The following is a 22825-nucleotide window of genomic DNA, read 5'->3' on the forward strand; positions in this document are numbered from 1 at the left end:
GTCCTTGCATTTCATGCCAAGTGTGCTTAACCTGCTGTGCTACTGCCTTACCAACCCCCCTTCTTTATTTTTAAGATAGAAATTCAGATACTCGGGAGTTGGGCGGTAGCGCAGTGGGTTAAGCACACGTGGCACAAAGCACAAGGACAGGTGTTAGGATCCCAATTTGAGCCCCCGGCTCCCCACCTGCAGGGGAGTCGCTTCACAGGCGGTGAAGCAGGTCTGCAGGTGTCTGTCTTTCTCTCCCGTCTTCCCCGCCTCTCTCTATTTCTCTCTGTCCTATCCAACAACAACAACATCAACAACAATAGCTACAACAAAAACAAGGGCAACAAAAAGGAAATTTAAAAAAATGCAGATACTCAGAACTCTGAGTATCTGAGTAGAAGAAACCACAGCACCAAAGCTTCCTTCAATGCTATGAGGGCTGAGTTTGAACCTGGGTCACATATATGGCAAAGCAGTGTATTATCCAAGTGGACTGGTTCTGACTTAACTCTCCCACCATCTTCAGGAAACAGCAGCATGTTGCATCTATTGGCAGGCTCTAATCTTGAAATCATCCTGAAGTGAGAATGCACCTGACATCCACCCCAACAGAAACCCCTCTGTTACATGCAGAGCAGCCAGAATCTGACCACTTCTCACCTTGTTCTCAGCCTACAACAACTTCCCATTTGGCTTTCCACTTCCAACCTACCCTGTCAAAGCCTCTGTTGGCAGCAGTCAACATCAGATCATGTTGCTCCCCAACTTGGAGCCCTCTCTGTCACAGTTCAGATAATTCCCAAATCTTCACTCAGAAAGGTGCTGACTTCTCACAACATGGAATCTGCTGCAGAACCTTTGCTCAGAGGCATACTTCCTGTTCTTTTATTCTCTTATGTCTATTTATTTATTTATTTCTCTGTTTTTATCAAAGGACTATTCAGCTCTGTCTTATACTGGGGATTGAAGCTGGGACTTTTGGTACCTCAGGCATGAAAGTCCTTTCATATAATCATTATGCTATCTCCCTAGCCCCTTACCCTGCTTATTTCTTTTTTCTTTTTTTTTAAATTTTTTAAATTATCTTTATTTATTGGATAGAAACAGCCAGAAATCGAGAGGGAAGGAGGAGATAGACAGAGAGACACCTGCAGCTCTGCTTCACCACTTGCAAAACTTTCCCCCTGCAGGTAGGGGCCAGGGGCTTGAACCCGGGTCCTTTCACACTGTAACATGTTGCTCAACCAGGTGTGCCACCACCCAGTCCCACTTTTTTTTTTAACTTTATTTATTTTATTTGATAGAACAGAGAGAAACTGAGAAGGAGAGGGAAGGAGGGAGGGAGAGTCACAGAGATACCTGCTGACCTACTTCACCACTTCTGAAGCTTCCTCCTCTGCAGTTGGGAACTGGGGGCTTGAACCCAGGTTCTTGTGCACAGTAACACACATACTTAACCATATGCACCCCCCACACACACACACACCACCTTTCTCCCCCTCCACACACCCCCCCCCCAGCTATTTCTTCTTGGCACTTTTCTTGAGGAGGAAAGTTCCCAAAGCTGCTAGAGGATTCCATTCCCACATGTGCATCTGGACACTTAGGCTAAAGAGAAAAGCTGATCCCAAGGACTGAGGAGATTACACAGAGGTAGAACACCAGACTTACATTCTTGAGGCTCAAAGGTCCTGGGTTTAATTCCCAGCACCATGACATGCCAGAGCTGGGCAGTGCTCTGGTCTCTCTTTGTGTATATGGCTATCTCTCATGAGAACAAAGAAATAAAGTCTTTAAGAAAAAGCTGGGGCCAGGTGATGGTGCACCTGGTTGAGCGTACTTGTAATGCACAAGGACCCAAGTTCAAGTATCCGGTCCCTACTTGCAGGGGGAAAGCTTTGCAAGTGGTAAAGCAGGGTTGCAGGTGTTTTTCTGTCTCTTCCTTCTGCTCGATTTCTGTCTATATCCAATAAATAAATAAAGATAATACATTTTTTAAATTCATTATAAAGAAAAAGAAAAAAAATCCTGATAGCATTTCTTGGCCAATACTTAGTTATTATTATGTGTGGCAAGATGCACAAGGTAAATGTAAAAGACAGGGTCAAGGGAGTTGGGCGGTAGCGCAGTGGGTTAAACACAGGTGGCACAAAATGCAAGGACCAACATAAGGATCCTGGTTGGAGCCCCTGACTCCCCACCGGCAGGGGAATCGCTTCACAAGCAGTGAAGCAGGTCTGCAGATGTCTATCTTTCTCTCCCCCTCTCTGTCTTCCCCTCCTCTCTCCATTTCTTTCTGTCCTATACAACAATGACGACATCAACAACAACAACAATAACTACAACAAAAAAAACAATAAGGGCAACAACAAAAGGGAATAAATAAATAAATAAATAAATAAATTTAAGAATGACAGGGTCAAGTGGTGGCATACCTGGTTGAGCGCAAGGACCTTAGTTCAAACCCCAGTCCCCACTTGCAGGGAGGTGGGGAAAAGCTTCACTAGCTGTGAAGCAGTGCTGCAGGTGTCTCTCTTTCTCTCTCCCTACTCCCTTTCCCTTCTCAATTTCTCTTTTTTCTTTCTTTTTTAAAAAAAGATTTTATTTATTTATTAAAGAATTAATTTATTTATTTATTCATGAGAAAGATAGGAGAGAAAGAACCAGCCATCACTATAGTACATGTTCTGCTGGGGATCGAACTTGGGATCTCATGGTTGAGATTCCAGTGCTTTATCCACTGCACCACCTCCCGGACCACAAAGATTTTATTTATTTACTAATGAGAAACATAGGAAGAGAGAGAAAAAACCAGGCATCACCCTGGTACATGTGCTGCCGGGGATTGAACTCAGGAACCCATGCTCGAGAATCTGATGCTTTATCCACTGCACCACCTCCTGAAATACAATTTCTCTTTTTTCTATCAAATAAATAAATACAATTTTTTAAAAGTCTAAAGGACACTGTCTCATTACTTCATTCTGGGTTCCCAAGACTAGAACTGTGTTTTCAAACCTAAAGGAACACAACAGAACCATCCAGAGAGCCCCTCCTAGCATAGCAGCTAGGTAGGTATGAAGGGGTTCCAAGAATTTGCCAGTCCCTGTACACTCATCACTGTTTGATGACATTGCTTGAGCCCCTAGAGTTACGGCATCTTTTTTAAAAATTCCTTTTCATTATCTTTATTTATTTATTGGATAGAGACAGAAATTGAGAGGGAAGGGGGTGACAGAGAGGGAGAGACACAGAGAAACACTTGCAGCCCTGGGGGTTTGAACCTGGGTCCTTGCACATTGTAACATGTGCGCCCAACCAGTTGCATCCCCACCTGCCCCCCCCTTTTTACCAGAAACCACACTATACATTTTTACACTGTGACCCAGAACACACAAATAACTATTCGAAACAAAAGTTTGATGAAGCAGTGTTTACCCCAACCACTGATATTTTCCGCTCCATTTCACTGTAAACATGTGCTGGCTCAGATCTGCTCAGTGAGTCTAGACCTTGACTGCACACCAGAACCATTGGGGGGTTGGTGGCGGTGGTGGTGGCTTTGAGAGTTTCTAGGGCTGGGCTGGGCATGCCTGAGGCTCTGAGGTCTCAGGCTCAATATTTGACACAGGCATAAGCCAGAGCTAAACGGTCTTCTGGTCTCCCTCTGTATATTTTTTGCTTATTAGACTACATAAATAAAACATTACAAAAAAAATAAGGTGGTCCAGGAGGTGGCTCAGTGGATAAAGCATTGGGCTCTCAAGCATGAGGTCCTGAGTTTGATCTCCACAGCACACGTGCCAGAGTGACGTCTGGTTCTTTCTCTCTCTCCTCCGATCTTTCTCATTAATAAATAAATAAATAAATAAAATATTAAAATAATAATAATAAATAAGGGTGGTATGAGCCCCTGGTTCCCCACCTGCAGTGGAGTTGCTTCACAGGCAGTGAAGCAGGTCTGCAGGTGTCTATCTCTCCCGCTCTCTGTCTTCCCCTCCTCTCTCCATGTCTCTCTGTTTTATCCAACAATGACGACATCAACAACAATAACTACAACAACAATAAAAAACAACAAGGGCAACAAAAGGGAAAATAAATAAACAAACAAATAAGTAAAAAGAAAAAAAAAAAGGCGTCAGTCAAGTGTTGGCACACCTAGTTGAGTGCACACATTACCATGTGCAAAGACCTAGGTTCAAGTCCCCAGTCCTACTTGCAGGAGGTGAAGCCTATGGATCAGTGAAATAGTACTGCAGGTCTCTCTCTTCTTCCTCTTTCCTTTCCCTCCCACCTTCCCCATTCTTCTCAATTTCTGTCTCTATTAATCAATAAATAAAACTTTAAAAAAATAAGTTTCTGGGGAGTCAGGCAGTAGCGCAGTGGGTAAGTGCATGTGGCATGAAGCGCAGGGACCACCATAAGGATCCAGGTTCCAGCCCCAGGTTCCCCACCTGCAGGGGAGTCACTTCACAGGTGATGAAGCAGGTCTGCAGGTGTCTATCTTTCTCTCCCCCCTCTGTCTTCCCCTCCTCGCTCCATTTCTCTCTGTCATATCTAACAACGACAACAACAATAACTACAACAACAATAAAAACAAGGGCAACAAAAGGGAAAATAAATTTAAATAAATAAATAAATAAATTTCTGGGAGTTGGGCCGTAGGCAAGCGGGTTAAGCACATGTGGCGCAAACTGCAAGGGCTGACATAAGGATCCTGGCTCCCCGCCTGCAGGGGAGTCACTTCACAGGCGGTGAAGCAGGTCTGCAGGTGTCTTTCTCTCTCCCTCTCTGTCTTCCCCTCATCTCTCCATTTCTCTCTGTCCTATCTAACGACGACATCAATAACAACAACAATAATAACTACTTCAATGAAAAACCACAAGAGCAACAAAAGGGAAAATTAATTAATTAATTAAAAAATAATAGTAAGTTTCTATGGTCCAGATCACACTCCTAACCAGTGGAATCAGAAACTCTGGGGGTGAAGCACAGGCCGCAGTAGTGTATGGCATGTGCCGCAGGCTACATCTGGATTAGCACTTTGTTAAGTATAGGCCCTCAGGTGGCCAAGGCAGTTGCACAACTTGTTGATCGCACACATAACCATATTCAAGAACCTGTGTTCGAGAGGTTCGAGACCCCACTCCCCACCTGAAGGGGAGAAGCTTTTTGTGTGGTGAAGCATGTCTGCAGGTCTTTCTTTATCTCTCCTTCTCTATCTCCCCCTTTTGTCTCCCCTCTGAATTTCTATCTATCCTATCTCATTAAAAAAAAAAAGTACAAAGAAAAGAAAAAAATAATAATAAAGTCTCCAGGCCAGCAGAGCAGCTCAGCAGCACCACTCACTGAAAATCACTGGTTTGAAAGGCAAATATTCAGGCCCTCCCCAGATCTGACACATTAGAAATGCTGGGCATGGAGCCTCACTGACTCTTGACAAATTCTCCAGATAATACAGATGCCCATTCATGGTTGAGACCCACCCAGTCTACCGCCAATGACTCAAACTGACTTCCTAGTGAGCAAATGGACCCTACCCTGCAGCTTGATAAACACTGCCCCAAAGGCAGCTCCTGACTGGGAGGTCAAACATTAGAACAGAGAAAGCTGGGAGTCAGGTGGTAGCGCAGCGGGTTAAGCGCACATAGCGCAAAGTGCAAGAACCACCATAAGGATCCCAGTTCGAGCCCCCGGCTCCCCACCTGCAGGGGAGTTACTTCACAGGCAGTGAAGCAGGTCTGCAGGTGTCTGTCTTTCTCTCCCCCTCTCTGTCTTCCCCTCCTCTCTCCATTTCTCTCTGTCCTATCCAACAACGACGACATCAATAACAACAACAATAGTAACTACAACAACAATGAAAAACAACAAGGGCAACAAAAGGGAAAATAAATAAATAAATATAAAAAATTAACAAAATAAAAAATAAAACTATTAAAAGAAAAGAAGAACAGAGAAAGTTTTGCCCTTCCTATGGAAATGGCAATTCCCTTCTTCTTCTTCTTCTTCTTCTTCTTTCTTTCTTTCTTTCTTTCTTTCTTTCTTTCTTTCTTTCTTTCTTTCTTTACCCTTTTGTTGCCCTTGTTGTCTTTTTTATATATTTTTTATTGTTGTTGTAGTTATTATTGTTGTTGTTATTGATGTTGTTGTTGTTGGATAGGACAGAGAGAAATGGAGAGAGGAGGGGAAGACAGAGAAGGGGAGAGGAAGACACCTGCAGACCTGCTTCACCGCCTGTGAAGCGACTCCCCTGCAGGTGGGGAGCCGGGGGCTGGAACCCGGATCCTTACGCCGGTCCCTGCGCTTTGCGCCACCTGTGCTTAACCCACTGCGCCACCGCCCGACTCCCTTTTTTTTTTTTTTTTTTTTTTTTTTTTTTTTTTTTTACAATACTGAGTGCTGCATTTAGGTCTCTCTCCTCTTGGTGCTCATGTTGGAGAAATTAAGGTCATTGAAGTCTAATCTTAATTCCAATGATTATATATAGGTCCTTATGGATTCTTAAAGATTGGTACAGGCCCTTATCTGCTTCTTTCCCTTTATCTTTCATTTTTATGTGCCTTTCTAGGAAAGGACAGTGTGGCAACAAAGGCTGGTCACTTTGTTCCCCAGGCTGAACCAGGCCAGAGAAGGGGTGGGGGTGGGGCACCTGGGCTCTAGCACTTCCTGTGGCTTCTCAGCTCACTGGGGCCTGGTCTGCATACCTCTGCCCTAGTCAGCTCCTCCGCTGTGGTTTCCTGTTTGCAGCTGCAGCACTCCTACCCCAGTCAGCCTAGGGCTGCATGTGACGGTGGGTGCTGCCTGGAAAGTGGCACTGAAGCGGTCAACCCAGGGAGCCCTCAGAGGAAGAGGAGGAAAGCAAAGTCCAGTGGAGGGGATCTCAGGAGGGAGAGTGAGATAGAAGAGCCTCACAACCAATGGCAGTCAGTTTAGGTGGGGCAATCGCAGGAGGTCAGTCCTCATTCCTGACTGTCTCCTTCATGGCTGGACTCATCTTTCTGATGATTAACAACTCCTCCTGCATTAGAGAGGAAACCTACACTTTTAAGCCTGGCATTCACGACCTGGGGCTCTGGCTGCTGCTTCTCCTAACTTTCTGTCCTGTGACATATAGCCCATAAGTCCATGCCCAGCATCCTTTAACAGTCTGGGCTCCCAGGAGGGGAATCCTAGCAGTTTCTACTCCCAGCCCATTTTTCTGTGGAGCTGCCTGTGCTCTGCCCACAGAGACCATTTCCATTTTCCCAGGTCTGGGCCCCACAGGGCCCCATGCAAACTGACACAGAGCTGGGGCTCAGGAAAGCTAGGGTGCCTGAGTGAATGACCCAGAAGTGGGGTTATAGCATGTACTAAGGGCTAGCTGACCCACCTTTCCTGGTCTGGCTCTCTCTGATGAGGAAGGCTCCTCCCAGGTTTCCAGGCAGCAACAGCAGTTCCTCAGCTTTCTCCCGGCTCAGACCCTCATACAGCCATCTTGGGAAGGAGGAGACGGAGGGACGGGTCAGCTGCATAGTGGGTAGGTCAAGACTCTAGTGGAGGGAGGCGGGCTGTAGCGCAGCAGGTTAAGCGCACGTGGTACAAAGTGCAAGAACCGGACTAAGAATCCCGGTTCCAGCCCCTGGCTCCCCACCTGCAGGGGAGTCGCTTCACAGGCTGTGAAGCAGGTCTGCAGGTGTCTATCTTTCTCCCCCCCCCCATCTTCCCCTCCTCTCTCCATTTCTCCCTGTCGTATCCAACAAGGATGACATCAACAACAACAATAAAAAAGGGCAACAAAAAGGAAAATAAATAAATAAACATATTTAAAAAAAAACAACTCTAGTGGAAGTCCTGAACTTGCTCTTGTGACTCTGTCAAGGCCCTCCCTCTCTGAGTTTCCCAGTTCCATCTGCAACATGAAGAGTTGCTCTCAGTGCCTCCCAACCTTCAGGGTTCTGGTGCTGGTTCCCGGGTTCCCAGAAGACAACCCCATGGAGGCAGCCCCATTCTTTTCTCCTTGGAAATCTCATTCCCAAGTGGCCAGGGGAATATGGGCAGGTTGTGTGATCCCAATGTTTCTCCTATTTCTCACCCAGTTCTCCAAGACACCCTATAATTTAGGAAAGTTGAGAGTGTAAATGATGAAATGGCAGGCTAGGAAGATAGCATAATGGTTATGTAAAAGATTCATGCCTGAGGTTCCAAAGTCCAAAGTTCAATCCCCAGCATCACTATAAACCAATACTCTGACGTCTCTCTCTCTCTCTCATTAAAATAAATATATAAGTAATATTTGAAAAAAGAAAAAAAGAAAAGAAATGGCAAGAGGATTCTTCAAAGTAGCCAGTGTTTCCTTGGCTTACATTTGATATGAAGGGCTAGAAAATTTGCTTTTATTTTTAATTAATTAATTAATTAATTTTTATTGCCACCAGGGTTATCACTATGGCTCAATGCCAGCATTATGAATCCAGTGCTCCTGGTGCCCGTTTTTTCCTTTTTTTCTTTTTTTTTTTCCTTTTTTTCTTTTCTCTCTTTTTCTTTTTTATTTTTTTTGATAGGATAGAGCGAAATTGAAAGCCTGACTCCAAATTGAAAATTTGATAGGACAGAGAGAAATTGTATAGAGAAGGAAAGAGAAGGATAGACACCTACAGACAAGCTTCACTGCTTCACCAGTCCCTCCCTGCAGGTGGGAAATGGAGGTTTGAACCTGGGAGGAGCCTTGCACTTGGTAACGCTCAACCATGTGCACCACCTCCTGCCCCCTCCCACACATTTAAAAATTTTTTATTATCATTATCTTTATTTGTTGAATAGAGACAGAAATTGAGAGGGAAGGGGGAAATAGAGAGGAAGAGAGACAGAGAGACACCTGCAACCCTGCTTCACCACTTGCAAAGCTTTCCCCCTGCAGTTGGGGACCAGGGCTCAAACCAGGTCCTTGAGCACTGTGACATGTGTGCTCAGCCAGGTGCGTCACTATACCTGCCTTTTTTTTTTTTTTTTTATTGTTGCTGTTATTGATGTCTTTGTTGTTAGGACAGAGAGAAATGGAGCGAGGCGGGGAAGACAGAGAGGGGGAGAGAAAGATAGACACCTGCAGACCTGCTTCACCGCCTGTGAAGCGACTCCCCTGCAGGTGGGGAGCCGGGGCTTGAACCGGGATCCTTACGCTGGTCCTTGTGCTTTGCGCCACCTGCGCTTAACCCGCTGCGCTATACTGTTTAGCTCTGGTGCTGGGGATTGAACCTGGGACCTTTGGTGCCTCAGACATTAAAGTGTTTTGTTTTTTCTGTGTAATCATTATACTGTCTCTACAGCCAAAAGAGTTCACTCTGATAATGTGTTGTTTGTCATGTATATGATCCAGGTTCAAACTGGGCCCCCAGCACAATGAAGGAAACTTCGGTGCTGTGGTTTCTTTCTCTGCCTCTCGGTCTCTTAAAAACAACAATAACAAAACAAGACCTTGATAACCACAGTGTGGAGGCAAAACCTCGGCCCAGCAAGCTCAGGCTGGCAGGAAACAGCCAAGCTGGGCTCCTCATGGCTGGTGGACAACCTGTGTGTGATCTGATTCCAAGAGGCACCCACGTGGTTCAGGATCCCATCTTTCTTTCTTTCTTTCTTTCTTTCTTCCTTTCTTTCTTTCTCCTTTCCTTCCTTCCCTTCCTTCCTTCCTTCCTTCCTTCTTTCCTCCCTCCCTCCCTCCCTCTCTTCCTTCCTTCCTTCCTTCCTTCCTTTCTTTCTCCTCCAGGGTTATTGCTGGGGCTCGGTGCCTGCACCATGAATCCACTGCTCCTGGAGGCTATTTACCCCCCCTCCTTTTGTTGCCCTTTGTTGTTTTATCGTTTTTTATGGACAGAGAGAAATGGAGAGAGGAAGGGAAGACAGAGAGGGGGAGAGAAAGGCACTTACGGACCTGCTTAACTGCCTGTGAAGCAACTTCCCTGCAAGTGGGGAGCTGGGGGCTCAAACCAGAATCCTTACTCGAGTCCTGGTCCTTGTGCTTTGTGCCATATGCACTTAAACCCCTGTGCTACCGCCCAACCCCCCACCCCCATGTTACTCAGAAAAGGCAAGCTATCCAGTCTCTGAGGAGGGGCTGTCACTGCACACACAATGACATCTTCCTGACTTCTTGAGATTCAGCTCAGTCTCATCAAAAGGCAATTTGTATCCTCTCTCTTTCATGACATAGAATTCTGCTTATACTTTGTAAGAGACCCTGATCCCCACAATCAAGCCCTCCTGAAAGGGCACCTCTTATCAAGACATAGGGCACTGCTCCTCTTATTTTTCTTTCTCAAGACATTCCTATAGGTTGCCCGGACTCCTGCAAATCCTTTCCAGCACTCTCTACTATCTCATTCTTGGCCACCTCCCAAAGTTTCCCACCCCCCCACCTTCTCTGGGTCCAAAAATTTCCTAGGTTGATCTGAGCTAGTTGTCTGTCCTTCTTCAGGACAGGGTCTAGGCCCAGTTCTCCTCTGACACCAACTTTGCTCAGCACAGGGGAGAGAAAGCAGAAGCTGCCCAAAGCCTGACATGGTATGGAACTCACCCATGGGAGATTTTGGCCACATGGCCACTGGGGATGTGGTACTCTCTGCCGGATATTTCAGATAGCACTGTCCACCAGTCTCCATCTCTGGAGAGAGAACAGAAAGGAGGAACCCCTTATGAAGAGCTAACGCCCAGGGGATTATTCTTGGAGATTCACAAGGACCCTCAGGGCTGAATCCTGAGGCTGTCCATCTTCTCTAAGTTTCCCAAAATTCCTTGCACCAGACTGTATGAGCATCTGTAGCAGAAGGTACAAATCAGGGTTTTCTGTGAGGCCCTCTCTCCTCACTGCTTCTCCTTGCAGGTGGGTCAAAGTGTCTGAAATTCTACCATCAGAGCTACATATGAGCTTGGCTCCAAGGTCATGTTCTTATCTCTAGGAGGAGGGAGTGCCCCCTTCTCCCATTCCAGCATCCAAGGAAAGGGACAGAACACCCAGTCCCCTGGGAAGGACTTACTCAGAAACGATGGCCAATGGTTCTCCCAGTTTCAGTGACAGCTCTCCTTGCTCTCCTACTGGGAAATTGCCCAAGGCCACTGCTTTGGTCTTGTTCTTCTCTGGAAAGAGGGACAGAGATGGTCACACTTGTGGCAAACCTCCCTCCAGACCTAGGTCTAGAGGGATCTGGGCTCCCATGATCTGCCCTCCATGGGCACCCTGGTAGCCTGCAAGCGAACATCTGCTGAGCTCCTAGGAGGATAAGCCAGGAAGTGAAAGCACTCCCAGTGGGGGCTCTGGGGAGCTCTCAGGGTACCCAGGCAACTCTTAGGGTCACATAGGGAGAGGGTTGGTTTGATAAGAGGTGAGCAGCACATGACTACAATCCCCTCTCATTAAAAAAAAAAAGATTATATATATTTAGTGAGATAGAACAGAGCACTTCTCAGCTCTGCTTTATAGTGGTGCTGGGGATTGAACCTGGGACTTCAGAACCTCAGGCATGGAAGTATTTTGCACAACTACTATGCTATCTTCTCAGCTCCAATCCCCTTTTACCCTTTTATAATAGATACAGAAGAGTTTTGGCTAAAGGGATTCTGCTACTCAGAAAACCTAAAACCTACAGCATTAAGTAAGCATCAGCATGGATCTCTGACTCAGCTTCTAGAAGGTGTGGATGAGACAGACACTGGATAGATGAGCTTTGAGGGCTGAGGCCCTGGAGAGGCTATGTATGGCAGGAGAAGTGCTCCTCCTTTGTCTAGAGTATCGGGTCTGAGCTCTTTCCTGAGAAGAGATGCAGACTGGGACCCTCTGTGCCAGGTGTGGCTCAGAGCAGGCACCTAGCAGGTGTGTCTCAAATTCCCTGGTTACCACCTGCCATCTCTCACTGAGCACCTGCTGTATGTCAGGGCTGGCTGGGTGCTGTCTGCATCATCTTACCAGAAGCCCTGGAAGTAGTCATCTCTGGGCAGCCTCACTGCACAGACTCCGTGGGGCACTGCTGAAAGTGAGGGCACAGCTCCTATGATGATGTATTGCTGTGTTCCTCTCCTCCAGCTCAGGCACTAGGTTGGTTACCAGCCACAAATCTCTGAAAGTACTGACTCCCTGGGAGGCTGATGTTTGGAGAGGTTGTCACAGAGCCAGAAGACACCAAACCCTCTGCTATACCAGGACTGGTCATGAAGACGTGGTAGCTGTCAGGACTGGTTTTGAGTTTGGGGAGCAGGTAGTCAGTGGCTCCCTCAGCATCAGATGCCCATCCCTGTACCCACCGTGGGGACCAGAGCCCCAGTCTAACAAGATCTCCCTGAGGCTGAACTTCTTTTTTTTTTTTTTCCCTCCTCCAGGGTTATTGCTGGGCTTGGTGCCTGCACCATGAATCCACCGCTCCTGGAGGCCATTTTTCCCCCCTTTTGTTGCCCTTGTTGTAGCTTCGTTGTGGTTATTATTATTGCCTTTGTTGACGCAATTCGTTGTTGGATAGGACAGAGAGAAATGGAGAGAGGAGGGGAAGACAGAGAGGGGGAGAGAAAGATAGACACCTGCAGACCTGCTTCACCGCCTGTGAAGCGACTCCCCTGCAGGTGGGGAGCCGGGGGCTCGAACCGGGATCCTTACGCCGGTTCCTGCGCTTTGTGCCACATGCGCTTAACCCACCGCGCCACCGCCCGACCCCCTGAACTTCTTTTTCTGAGCCTGAAAAATCTGGCCTTCACTGGCTGTTGACAGCTACCAGCACTCTTGTGTCCCTCCCTCTTCCTCCTCCTCCTATTTCAATAAGTGTCTCTTTGTTTGTTTGTTTGTTTTACCAGAGCACTGGTCAGCTCTGGCTTATGATGGTGTGGGGGATTGAACCTGGGACTTTGAAGCCTCAGGCATGATAGTTTGTTTGCATAACCATTATGCTATCTACCCTCTCCCCCACCCCCAATAAGGGTCTCTAACAAAGGCAAAAGAGAGAGATTTGTCACACATCAATGCTTCAAGCTCTGAAAAGCAGTCAAATTCAACTAAAAGTTTCATCTGTCTGATAGATGCTCCTGAAGGGACTGATGCCCTCCAGCTGGAATGGGGGCCCCAGGAAGTGGGGAAAGAGAAGCAACCCAGAACATGGGTGGAGGAGACCTAAAGTTAGAAGTCTTTCAGACTCAGGGACTCTGCTCTAGGTAGACGAGTGAAGAATGAAACTGTAATTCTGGAAATGAACGGATTCCCACAGTCCTTTCAGGCATGTATGGAAAATCCATGGTGAGCCCAGATTGGAGCTGTTAGCACTCCAGCATCACTTCTCTGTGTCCACTGCAGCATAGGGCCTACCCATCCCACAGTGCGGGGAAACACTTGCTGCCCAAATAAATCTCATGGAAGGAGTCCTCTGTCGAGGGTGGAAGTGGGTGGTCTGGAAAGGTCCCCTCTCCTTCTGAAAGTCTTGGCCCTATGACCCCAGGAACCACTGAACTGCATGTGTGGCCCTCCTACTCAGTCCCCTCTATCTGCCCAACTCACATTCATCCTTCCTCCCCCGGCTGAAATGTCCCTTCCTTTGGGAAGCCTTCCCTGACCAGCCCCCAGCACACACTCCTGGACAGAGTCCCTTAGAACATAGTCACCAACATCTAGCAGTAACTGACTCTTGGTATATAATCCTGTCTCTGGGTTTAACTAAAGATAGGGGGTTGTGTCTCTCTTATCAAGAGCTGTATGGTCTAGTGTGTGCTAGAGCCTCGGTTGATTTAGGATGGTTGCAAGACAGGTGGGCAAATGACTCATGGGGCTGCCCCAAATCCATACTCCTGATAGAAGGAGGCCCAGGAGTCGGGCAGTAGCGCAGCAGTTTAAGCGCAGGTGGCACAAAGCTCAAGGACTGGTGTAAGAATCCCGGTTCAAACCCCCGGCTCCCCACCTGCAGGGGAGTTGCTTCATAAGCAGTGAAGCAGGTCTGCAGGTGTTTTTCTCTCCCCCTCTGTCTTCCCCTCCTCTCTCCACCAATGACGACAACAGTAACTACAAAAATAAAACAAGGGCAACAAAAGGGAATTAATTAATTAATTAATTAATTAAAAGAAAAAGGCCCATTCTGTCCCTCCAGGCCCTGGCAGATGGAGGATGCAGTCCCTTTCTGCCCTCACAGGCAGAAAGGGCTCCCAGGACACTTATAGGGGTTGGGAGGGGAGATGGTCACCACTAACACAGCCCAGGAGTGACTCAGAGCAGCCTGTGGTTAGCTTCAGAGGAAATGGGTATAAGTCTGGTGGTTTCCAGGTCTCTCTCTGCAGGGCCTTGTGGGGCCCAGACTCTCCATGCAGCGTGAATAGTTATAAGGAGGCAGTCAGTCCTTTTCCCTCCACTCCCACCCCAGGGTCTTAAAGGGCCTAGGACATATATTATCTGTGGGGCCTGAGGAAAGCTAGTATTTTGGAGATTGGGGGCCAAGTGGGAAGGGACCCCAGCCACAGTTGGGGGGGGGATTAGACTAGGGCTAGCCACCACCCTACACCAACACAGATATCCAGACATTTGGCTCTGAAGCCTCCTAGTTCAGTTTATGTGTGTCCATGTGCTCACCACTAAAAGTATTATTTGGTTTGGAGTTCAAGTGTTATCTGTGATGGTTAACTATCTGTGTCAATGTGGCTAGCCCACAGTACCCAGATATTTCCTTCAAATACTAGGGTGGATGTTGTTGTGAAGATATTTTCTAGATGAGAGTAACACTTAACTCAGTAGGCTTTTGAATACGTCTACTACCCTCCATTATGTGAATGTGCTTCATCAAATCAGTAGGAAGACCTTCAGAGAAAAAGACTGAGGGTGGGGTAGATAGCATAATGGGGATGCAAAAAGACGCTCATGACTGAGGCTCTAAAGTCCCAGGTGCAATCCCCACCACCACCACTACCATAGATCAGAGCTGAGCAGTGCTCTGGTAGAAAAAAAAAAAAAATAATAATAATGCTGAAGTTGGAGGCCAGACAGTGGCACACCTATTACCAAGCACCATGTGCAAGGACCTGAGTTGAAGCGTCTGCTCTCTGCCTGCAGAGGGAATACTTCATGAATGGGGAAGCCGGTCTGCAGGTGTTTTTCTATCTCCCTATCTCCCCCACCCTTCTCAATTTCTTTCTTTTATTTTTAATATTTATTTATTTATTCCTTTCGGTTGCCCTTGTTTTTATTGTTGTAGTTGTTATTGTTGTTGTCACCCCTCTCAATTTCTATTTGACTTATCTAATAAAAATAGAAAGGGTGGGAAGGAAAGGAAAAAATGACCACCAAGAGAGGTGGATTTGTAGTGCCCTCACTGAACCCCAGCGACAACCCTGGTGGCAATTAAAAAAAAATTCAGGGCAGGGGTAGATTATCATAATGGTAATGTAAACAGACTCTCCTGCCTGAGGTTCCCAAGTCCCAAATTCAATCTCTCACACCACTATAAGCCAGAACTGAGTGGTGCTCTGGTTAAAAAAAAAAAAAAAAATCTCTGTCTTATCAAATAATTAATGGCTACCACGTGCAGTGAATTTGTTGTGTATTCACCGAGTCTTAGCAATAACCCTGGTGGCAAAAAAAAGAAGAAATCAGCAGCCAGAGAGTAGCATACCTGGTTGAATACATGTATTATTATGCTCAAGGACCTGGGTTCAAGCCTCCAGCCCCCACCTACAGCAGGAAAATTACACAAGTGGCAAAGCAGTACTGCAGGTGTCTGTCAAGCTCCCCTTTCCCTCTCAATTTCTCTGTCTCTATCCATTGTAAGATGTGCACTCAACCAGGTGCGCCACCACCCAGCTCCTCTGTCTCTATCCAATGATAATAAAAATTTAAAAAAAGAAAAAAAATCAGATAGTGATTTAAGAGATATGTGGTCTGTTTGGAAATAAGCGAAATACTTTTTTGGGAACTTAGAATTTCTAAAAAAATTTTTTTCTAGTATATTTTAATTGCCAACTCGTCGAAAAAGAAAGAAAGAAACACTAACATTTTAATTATTTTTATATGGTGCCAGGAGACAAACTCAGGGTCTTGTGTATGTGCCCTACTACTAGCTTCCCCTGCTCAAGTTTTCTATTGTTTATTTTTTAGGGGAAGGAGAGAGAGAGAGAGAAACAGAGAGAGAGGAGAGTGGGAGAGCAATACCACAAAACTGTTTCACCATTCATGGAATTCTTTGAGAAATAGCCCAGTTGATTGTAGCCTTTTCGTTGATGTCTATCAATCCAGTCTGACTACAGACCCCTGACTTTTACATGTCTACGTGACTACAATGCCTTGTTTTTCTTCAACATTAGCTTAGACTTCCCAGCCCCTTCCTAAATCTCCCATTCCCCTTACAGCCACATTGTAAACTCAGAATTCCTAGCCAAAAGCCCCTTCCTCAATCTCTCTTTCCCAGTATAGCCAGATTGTACTGGCCAAAATCCCCTTCCTTGCACTTCCTTTCCCACTATAATATACCCCCCCCCCCAATATCCGCTCCCATCCCCTTTTCCTGAACGACAGGTTGTTCCCATGTCCAGTAATGTATTAAAAGGCTCTGAAGATTGCCTTTGGTGTGCTTGCTGGCTTATACCCATATATGTATATGTAAAACTTTTGCTTTGCTCATGACTCTCAGTGTCTCAGTCCTTGTTTTAAGGCATAGACAGTGCGTTTTGCACTGTTTCCCACAAATTCCAACAGTCCTTATCTTTCATGCTCTTATGTGGTGCTGGTGACTTCACACATAGAGGGCATTCCTACTGCTGAATCACCTCCTGGCCCCAAACTGACAGTTTAGTCATCATAGTTAAAGGTCTAGCATATACATTGTGTGTGCTACCCCCCCCCCCCCCAATTACCATAGCCCTAATTTGCTTCTAGTTTTTTACAGCACTCCTCAAGAAAAGCCAAGATGCTTTGTAGCATAATTGTCCTGTAGAACTTTCTGCCATGATGGAAACGTATCCTTGTATAATCCAGTGGGACCTAATCAGCTGCAAATCGCTAATATGACTGAGGAATTGCATCTTTTCATTTCATTTAAACTAATTTCAGTTTAAAAACTCTTTTATTCTGAGAGAGAGAGAAGAGGCACTGTGCCACCATTTAGAAAGCTCACCTCACATGGTGCCACCGGGACTCTAACCCAAGACCTCACTCCTGGGGAGATAGAAGCTCTACCTGCTTAGTCACTTCCTGGGGCCTTAGTTTAAATCTGAATAACTGCACGTGGTTAGTCGCTAGTGTGGTGGATTGTATAGCTCTGGAGAGCTAAAGATGGGTCAGTCGGTCTTTGGTCTTTGTTGAGAAGGTGGAAAGCCTGGGTGAATGTGACCTCTTGGTTAGGGCCTGGTAGACAGTGGGCACCTACTGTGTGAGAGCAGCTGGTCAGGAAGGCCTGTGCAGCCCCACCGTGCCCCCTGCCTGCCTGGCCCACAACCTACCTGCTTGTACCGACACAGGGCTCTGGCCTTGCATTAAGAAGGCAGGGCTTGGGCTTGGCAGCTTTTTCCCTCTGCTGGGTTGACTTCCCATTGCTCCTCAGCAGATCTCTCAGAAGCACATCACCAAGGCAATCTGAAAGAGATTAAGTCACAACTCCCAGCCTGGTCCACACACCTTGACACCCTCCCTCCCTCCCTCCCCAGCTCAGTCCTGCTGTCCTTGTTGACATAGTAGAGTGCTCCCCTCCCCTCCACTCTTTACAACCTCTTTCTTTCTCTCTCTCTTTCTTTACCAGAGGGGTGAAGTTCTGGCTTCTGGTGAGAACAAGGTTTGAACCTGAAGCTCTACTGCCTCAGAGCCCATGTGCAGAGCCACTACACCAGGTCAGCACTCTGCTCAACTTCATGTTTTCTTTGCATCCCATCATGTGTATGTGTATGAATATATATATATATATATATATATATAGTTTTTATTTACTTATTTTAAGTAAAAACAGCTCTGACTGATGGTGGTGGTGGGGACCGAATCTGAGACCTCAGAGCCTCAGGCATAAAAGTATTTTGCATAACCATTATGCAATCTCCAATATGTATGTATACATTATTTTTATTCATTTTATATTGGCTAGAGAAACTGAGAACAGTGCAGGGAAAGAAAGGGAGTGAGACACTTGCAGCAGCACTGCTTCACCAATCATGAAGTTTCTCCCCCGTCAGATAGAGACTGGGGGCTTGAACCTGGGTCCTTGTTATTATAACATGTCACTCAACCAGGTGCACTACCACCCTGCCCCTTATTTTAAAAAATATTTATTATTATTATATTATTATTATTATTTCAACAAGAGCACTGCTCAGCACTGGGTTATGGTGGTGTAGGGAATTGAATCTAGGAAATTTAGTGTCTCAGGAAAATAGTCTTTTAAAAATATTTATTTATTCCTTTTTGTTTCCCTTGTTTTATTGTTGTAGTTATTGTTATTGTTGTTATTGATGTGGTCCTTGATGGAGAGAGGGGAGAAGACAGAGAGGGGGAGAGAAAGATAAGACACCTGCAGACCTGCTTCATCGCTTGTGAAGCGACTCCCCTGCAGGTGGGGAGCTGGGGGCTTGAACCGGGATCCTTATGCTGGTCCTTGCACTTTGCACCACCTGCACTTAACCCGCTGCGCTACAGCCCAGCTCCCTGATGATCCTTCTTATATGGCCTGCTTGGAATCATTTCCTCATACTCTGTCACTATGTAGCAGGGGACAATGACAGGACGGTGAGTACACATCATAGCACCTATGGCCAGAGTCAGAGGTGGCTTGAGGGAGGGAAACTCCAGAGCTAGTGTCATAACAAAGCTGACACTGAGTGCACACAGGTGTCACAAAGTAAGACCACTGTGTAATCACACAGTGATGACTTGCAAGCCTTTGGAGACTTGTCTGTTGAGCCACTTCCCCTTTCTCTGCCTTCATTTCCACATCTGAAGAATGGGGATAACATACCTAACATACAGTCTAAGATATAATGCATGTGACAAGCCTGACCAGGGGCCACTTGCATTTTCCTTTTCTTTTTTTTTTAAATCTTTTTTTTTTAAATCTTGTTTTTTTATTTATTTTTATTTTATTTATGAAAAGGAAACACTGACAAAACCATAGGATAAGAGGGGTGCAACTCCACACAATTCCCACCAGCAGAACTCCGTATCCCATCCCCTCCCCTGATAGCTTTCCTATTCTTTATCCCTCTGGGAGTATGGACCCAGGGTCATTGTGGGATGCAGAAGGTGGAAGGTCTGGCTTCTGTAATTGCTTCCCTGCTGAACATGGGCTTTGACAGGTCGATCCATACTCCCAGTCTGTCTCTCTCTTTCCCTAGTGGGGAAGGGCTCTGGGGAAGCAGAGCTCCAGGACACATTGGTGGGGTTGTCTGTCCAGGGAAGTCTGGTTGGCATCATGCTAGCATCTGGATCCTGGTGGTTAAAAAGAGAGTTAACATATAAAGCCAAACAAATTGTTGACTATTTTAATCTTTCTTTCTTCTTCTTCTTCTTCTTTTTTTTTTTTTTTTACCAGAGCACTGCTCATATCTGGCTTGTAGCAGTGCTGGAGATTGAACCTGGGACCTTTGGTGCCTCAAGACATGAAAGGCTTTTTATTTTTTTAAATTTCTTTATTGGGGAATTAATGTTTTACATTCAACAATGAAAGGCTTTTTGAATAACTATTATGTCCCCATCTTGCTTTATCCTTATCCTGACCTAAATATTTCTTACCAGAGGCCTTTTCTTTTCTTTTAATTTTTTAAATATTTATTTTTCCCTTTTGTTGCCCTTGTTGTTTTTTATTGTTGTTGTAGTTATTATTGCTGTTGTTATTAATGTCGTTGTTGGATAGGAGAGAAATGGAGAGAGGAGGGGAAGACAAAGAGGGGGAGAGAAGAAAGACTCCTGCAGACCTGCTTCACCGCCTGTGAAGTGACTCCCCTGCAGGTGGGGAGTCAGGGGCTTGAACCGTGATCCTTACACAGGTCCTTGTGCTTTGCGCATGTGTGCTTAACCCGCCGCACTACTGCCCGACTTCCAGAGGCTTTTTTCTTTTTTTTCTTTTTTTAAATATTTATTTTATTTATTTATTCATTCCCTTTTGTTGCCCTTGTTTCATTGTTGTAGTTATTATTGTTATCATTGTTGGATAGGACAGAGAGAAATGGAGAGAGGAAGGGAAGACAGAGAGGGGGAGAGAAAGATAGACACCTGCCGACCTGCTTCACCGCCTGTGAAGCCACTCCCCTGCAGGTGGGGAGCCGGGGGCTCGAACTGGGGTAAGCGTAAGGATTCGCTGGTCCTTGTGTTTTGCGCCAGAGGCTTTTTCTTTACCTCTGTTCCCTGTGGAGTTCCTTCAGAAGCTTATTACTCACTAGAGTATTTGTTTAATTTGTCATTATACTATAGCTCAGTGAAGACAAGGGCCTCTTTCTGTTTGCAGACTTTCCTAGCACTTTGTGAGGCATCTGACCCATAGAAGGCCCTCAAAAACATTAAATGGACAAAAATGATCAACTAGTTCTTCAAATACACATCTCTTAATTTCTTTTGATAGCATCAGCATTATTATCACACACACCCTAGAAACACTGTAGTGGGAGTAGATAGAATAATGGTTATGGAAACAGACTGTCATGCCTGAGTCACAGAAGTCCCAGGTTTTTGTTTTGTTTTGTTTTGTTTTGTTTTGTTTTTTAAGATTTTATTCATGGGAGTCAGGCGGTAGTGCAGCAGGTTAAGCGCACGTGGCACCAAGTGCAAGGATCAGCATGAGGATCCCGGTTCGAGCCCCCGGCTCCCCACCTGCAGGGGAGTCACTTCACAAGCGATGAAGCAGGTCTGCAGGTGTCTATCTTTCTCTCCCCCTTTGTCTTCCCCTCCTCTCTCCATTTCTCTCTGTCCTATCCAACAAGGATGACATCAATAACAACAACAATAATAGCTACAACAATAAAAAAAACCAGTAAGGGCAACAAAAGGGAATAAATAAAATAAAAAAGAAAGAAAATTTAAAAAAAGATTTTATTTATTTATGAGAAAGATAGGAGGAGAGAGAAAGAACCAGACATCAGTCTGGCACATGTGCTGCTGGGGATCGAACTCAGGACCTCATGCTTGAGAGTCCAAAGCTTTACCACTGCTCCACCTCCCAGACCACAAAGTCCCAGGTTTAATCCCTGGTACCACCATTAAGCCTGAGCTGAGCAGTGATGTGGTAGAAAGAAGAAAGAAGATAGAAGGAAGAGGAGGAGGAGAAAAAGTAGAAGGAGGAAGAGGAAGAGGAGGAGAAGAAACATGGTATACAGGTAAACAAGAGAGATACTGCAAAACAATATTTATCAACTAGAGGACAATTATTGTCTCTATGACGACCTTTATGAGAATCACCAGACAAGTAAATGCAGTAAAAATCAAGGTTATCTTGGACCCCACTGAAATCCTAGGTGTATTTTCCCCTAACTCAAGGCCAGACCCCTTAACCCTAATACTCGTCTGGATACAACAAATGACTCTTAATGCCTTTAACAACTGGGAGAAAGCCTAAGCTTGTCAGGAAAGAAAGGACTGGGACGACAAAAGCTGGAAAGAGCAAGAGACTGGCTCACTTAATGATGGCCTCTTGGTCACTGCCAGACCACCCCATCATCTGGGGGACTAGTCAGGGAATCCTTGGATTCCCCCCTTAGATTCAAGGAGCCTAGACCTCTAGTAGATCCCTCTCTCTACTATCACTGGTTACTTCTACCAGGACCATCACCATAACCCCTCTTGTGGGCTTCTTCAGGACCATAGACCATACCCTCACTAGGAACTACCAACAGTAAGAACTGCTCCACTCTCCAAAGGGAGGCTGGGTCATCCTACTCTGCCACTCAAGGAAGACTGGTCCTGAAATGAGTGCAGCCTAGAATGTTCCCAGCTGTGACTATGGACTGTGAACACAGACTGATAGCGACTCGAAAGTTATATAGGCTCCTGCACTAAATACTAATAGATATATGCCCCAGGTCAGAGCAACATTATAAATAGTCTCTCTCTCTCTCTCATATATATATATATATATATTTCAAGTTTGGGAGCTACCTTCTACCCTGATCTAGTTTTTTAGTCCTATTCTCAACTCTGACACCGTCTTCCCAGACAATATTTTTAGTCCATCTGCAGGTTAGCTATCAAGTTCCAGCAAATATTACCACAGACATGGGCCCTTAGGAAAATACTTAAAATAGACTTCTTAGCTTCTATCCACCCTAAAATCCCTATTCCCATCTGCTTTATTCCTACTTCATGGTTCCTGTTCATTAATCATTTTGTCCTGCTTTATATCTTACTGCATTTCAGCCACCAATTTGTAGATGCTACTATGATTCCATCCTGAACTCCCTGGGCAGATGACCTCACCACTGTGTCCCAGAACCTCACCTCTCCAGCGCTCCACCCCACTAGGGAAAGAGAGAAACAGGCTAGGGGTATGGATTAACCTGTCCAGGTCTGGGTATGGCCAGACCTGCCACCTTCTTCACCCCATAAAGAATTTTGGTCCGTATTCCCAGAGGGGCAGGGGGAAAAAAAGAATATACCTGGGAGTCTGGCGGTAGCACAGTGGGTTAAGCGCACGTGACGCAAAGCGCAAGGACCAGTGTAAGGATCCCAGTTCGAGCCCCTGGTTCCCCACCTGCAGGGGTGTTGCTTCACAGGCAGTGAAGCAGGTCTGCAGGTGTCTATCTTTCTCTCCCCCTCTCTGTCTTCCCCTCCTCTTTCCATTTCTCTCTGTCCTGTCCAACAACGACATCAATAACAACAACAATAAAAACAAGGGCAACAAAAGGGAAAATAAACATAATAAAAAAATTTTAAAAAGAATATACCTGTGAA

At 45.8% G+C, this 22825-nt stretch overlaps 1 protein-coding gene across 1 annotated transcript in view; it reads right to left on the reverse strand.

The window, feature by feature from the left end:
- Nucleotides 1–22825, reverse strand: part of SLA2 (Src like adaptor 2) — a 40802-nt gene that overhangs the window by 13538 nt on the left and 4439 nt on the right. The window contains exons 2-5 of the mRNA XM_007518434.3: nt 17407–17539; nt 10995–11094; nt 10535–10621; nt 7358–7461 (exon numbers count right to left, since the gene is read on the reverse strand). Of these exons, the coding sequence (XP_007518496.1) occupies nt 7358–7461; nt 10535–10621; nt 10995–11094; nt 17407–17497 (382 nt within the window). The 5' untranslated portion in view covers nt 17498–17539. The remainder of the gene's footprint in view (nt 1–7357; nt 7462–10534; nt 10622–10994; nt 11095–17406; nt 17540–22825) is intronic.

Source organism: Erinaceus europaeus, chromosome 1 (assembly GCF_950295315.1).
Source record: "Erinaceus europaeus chromosome 1, mEriEur2.1, whole genome shotgun sequence".
NCBI classification, from domain to species: Eukaryota; Metazoa; Chordata; class Mammalia; order Eulipotyphla; family Erinaceidae; genus Erinaceus; species Erinaceus europaeus.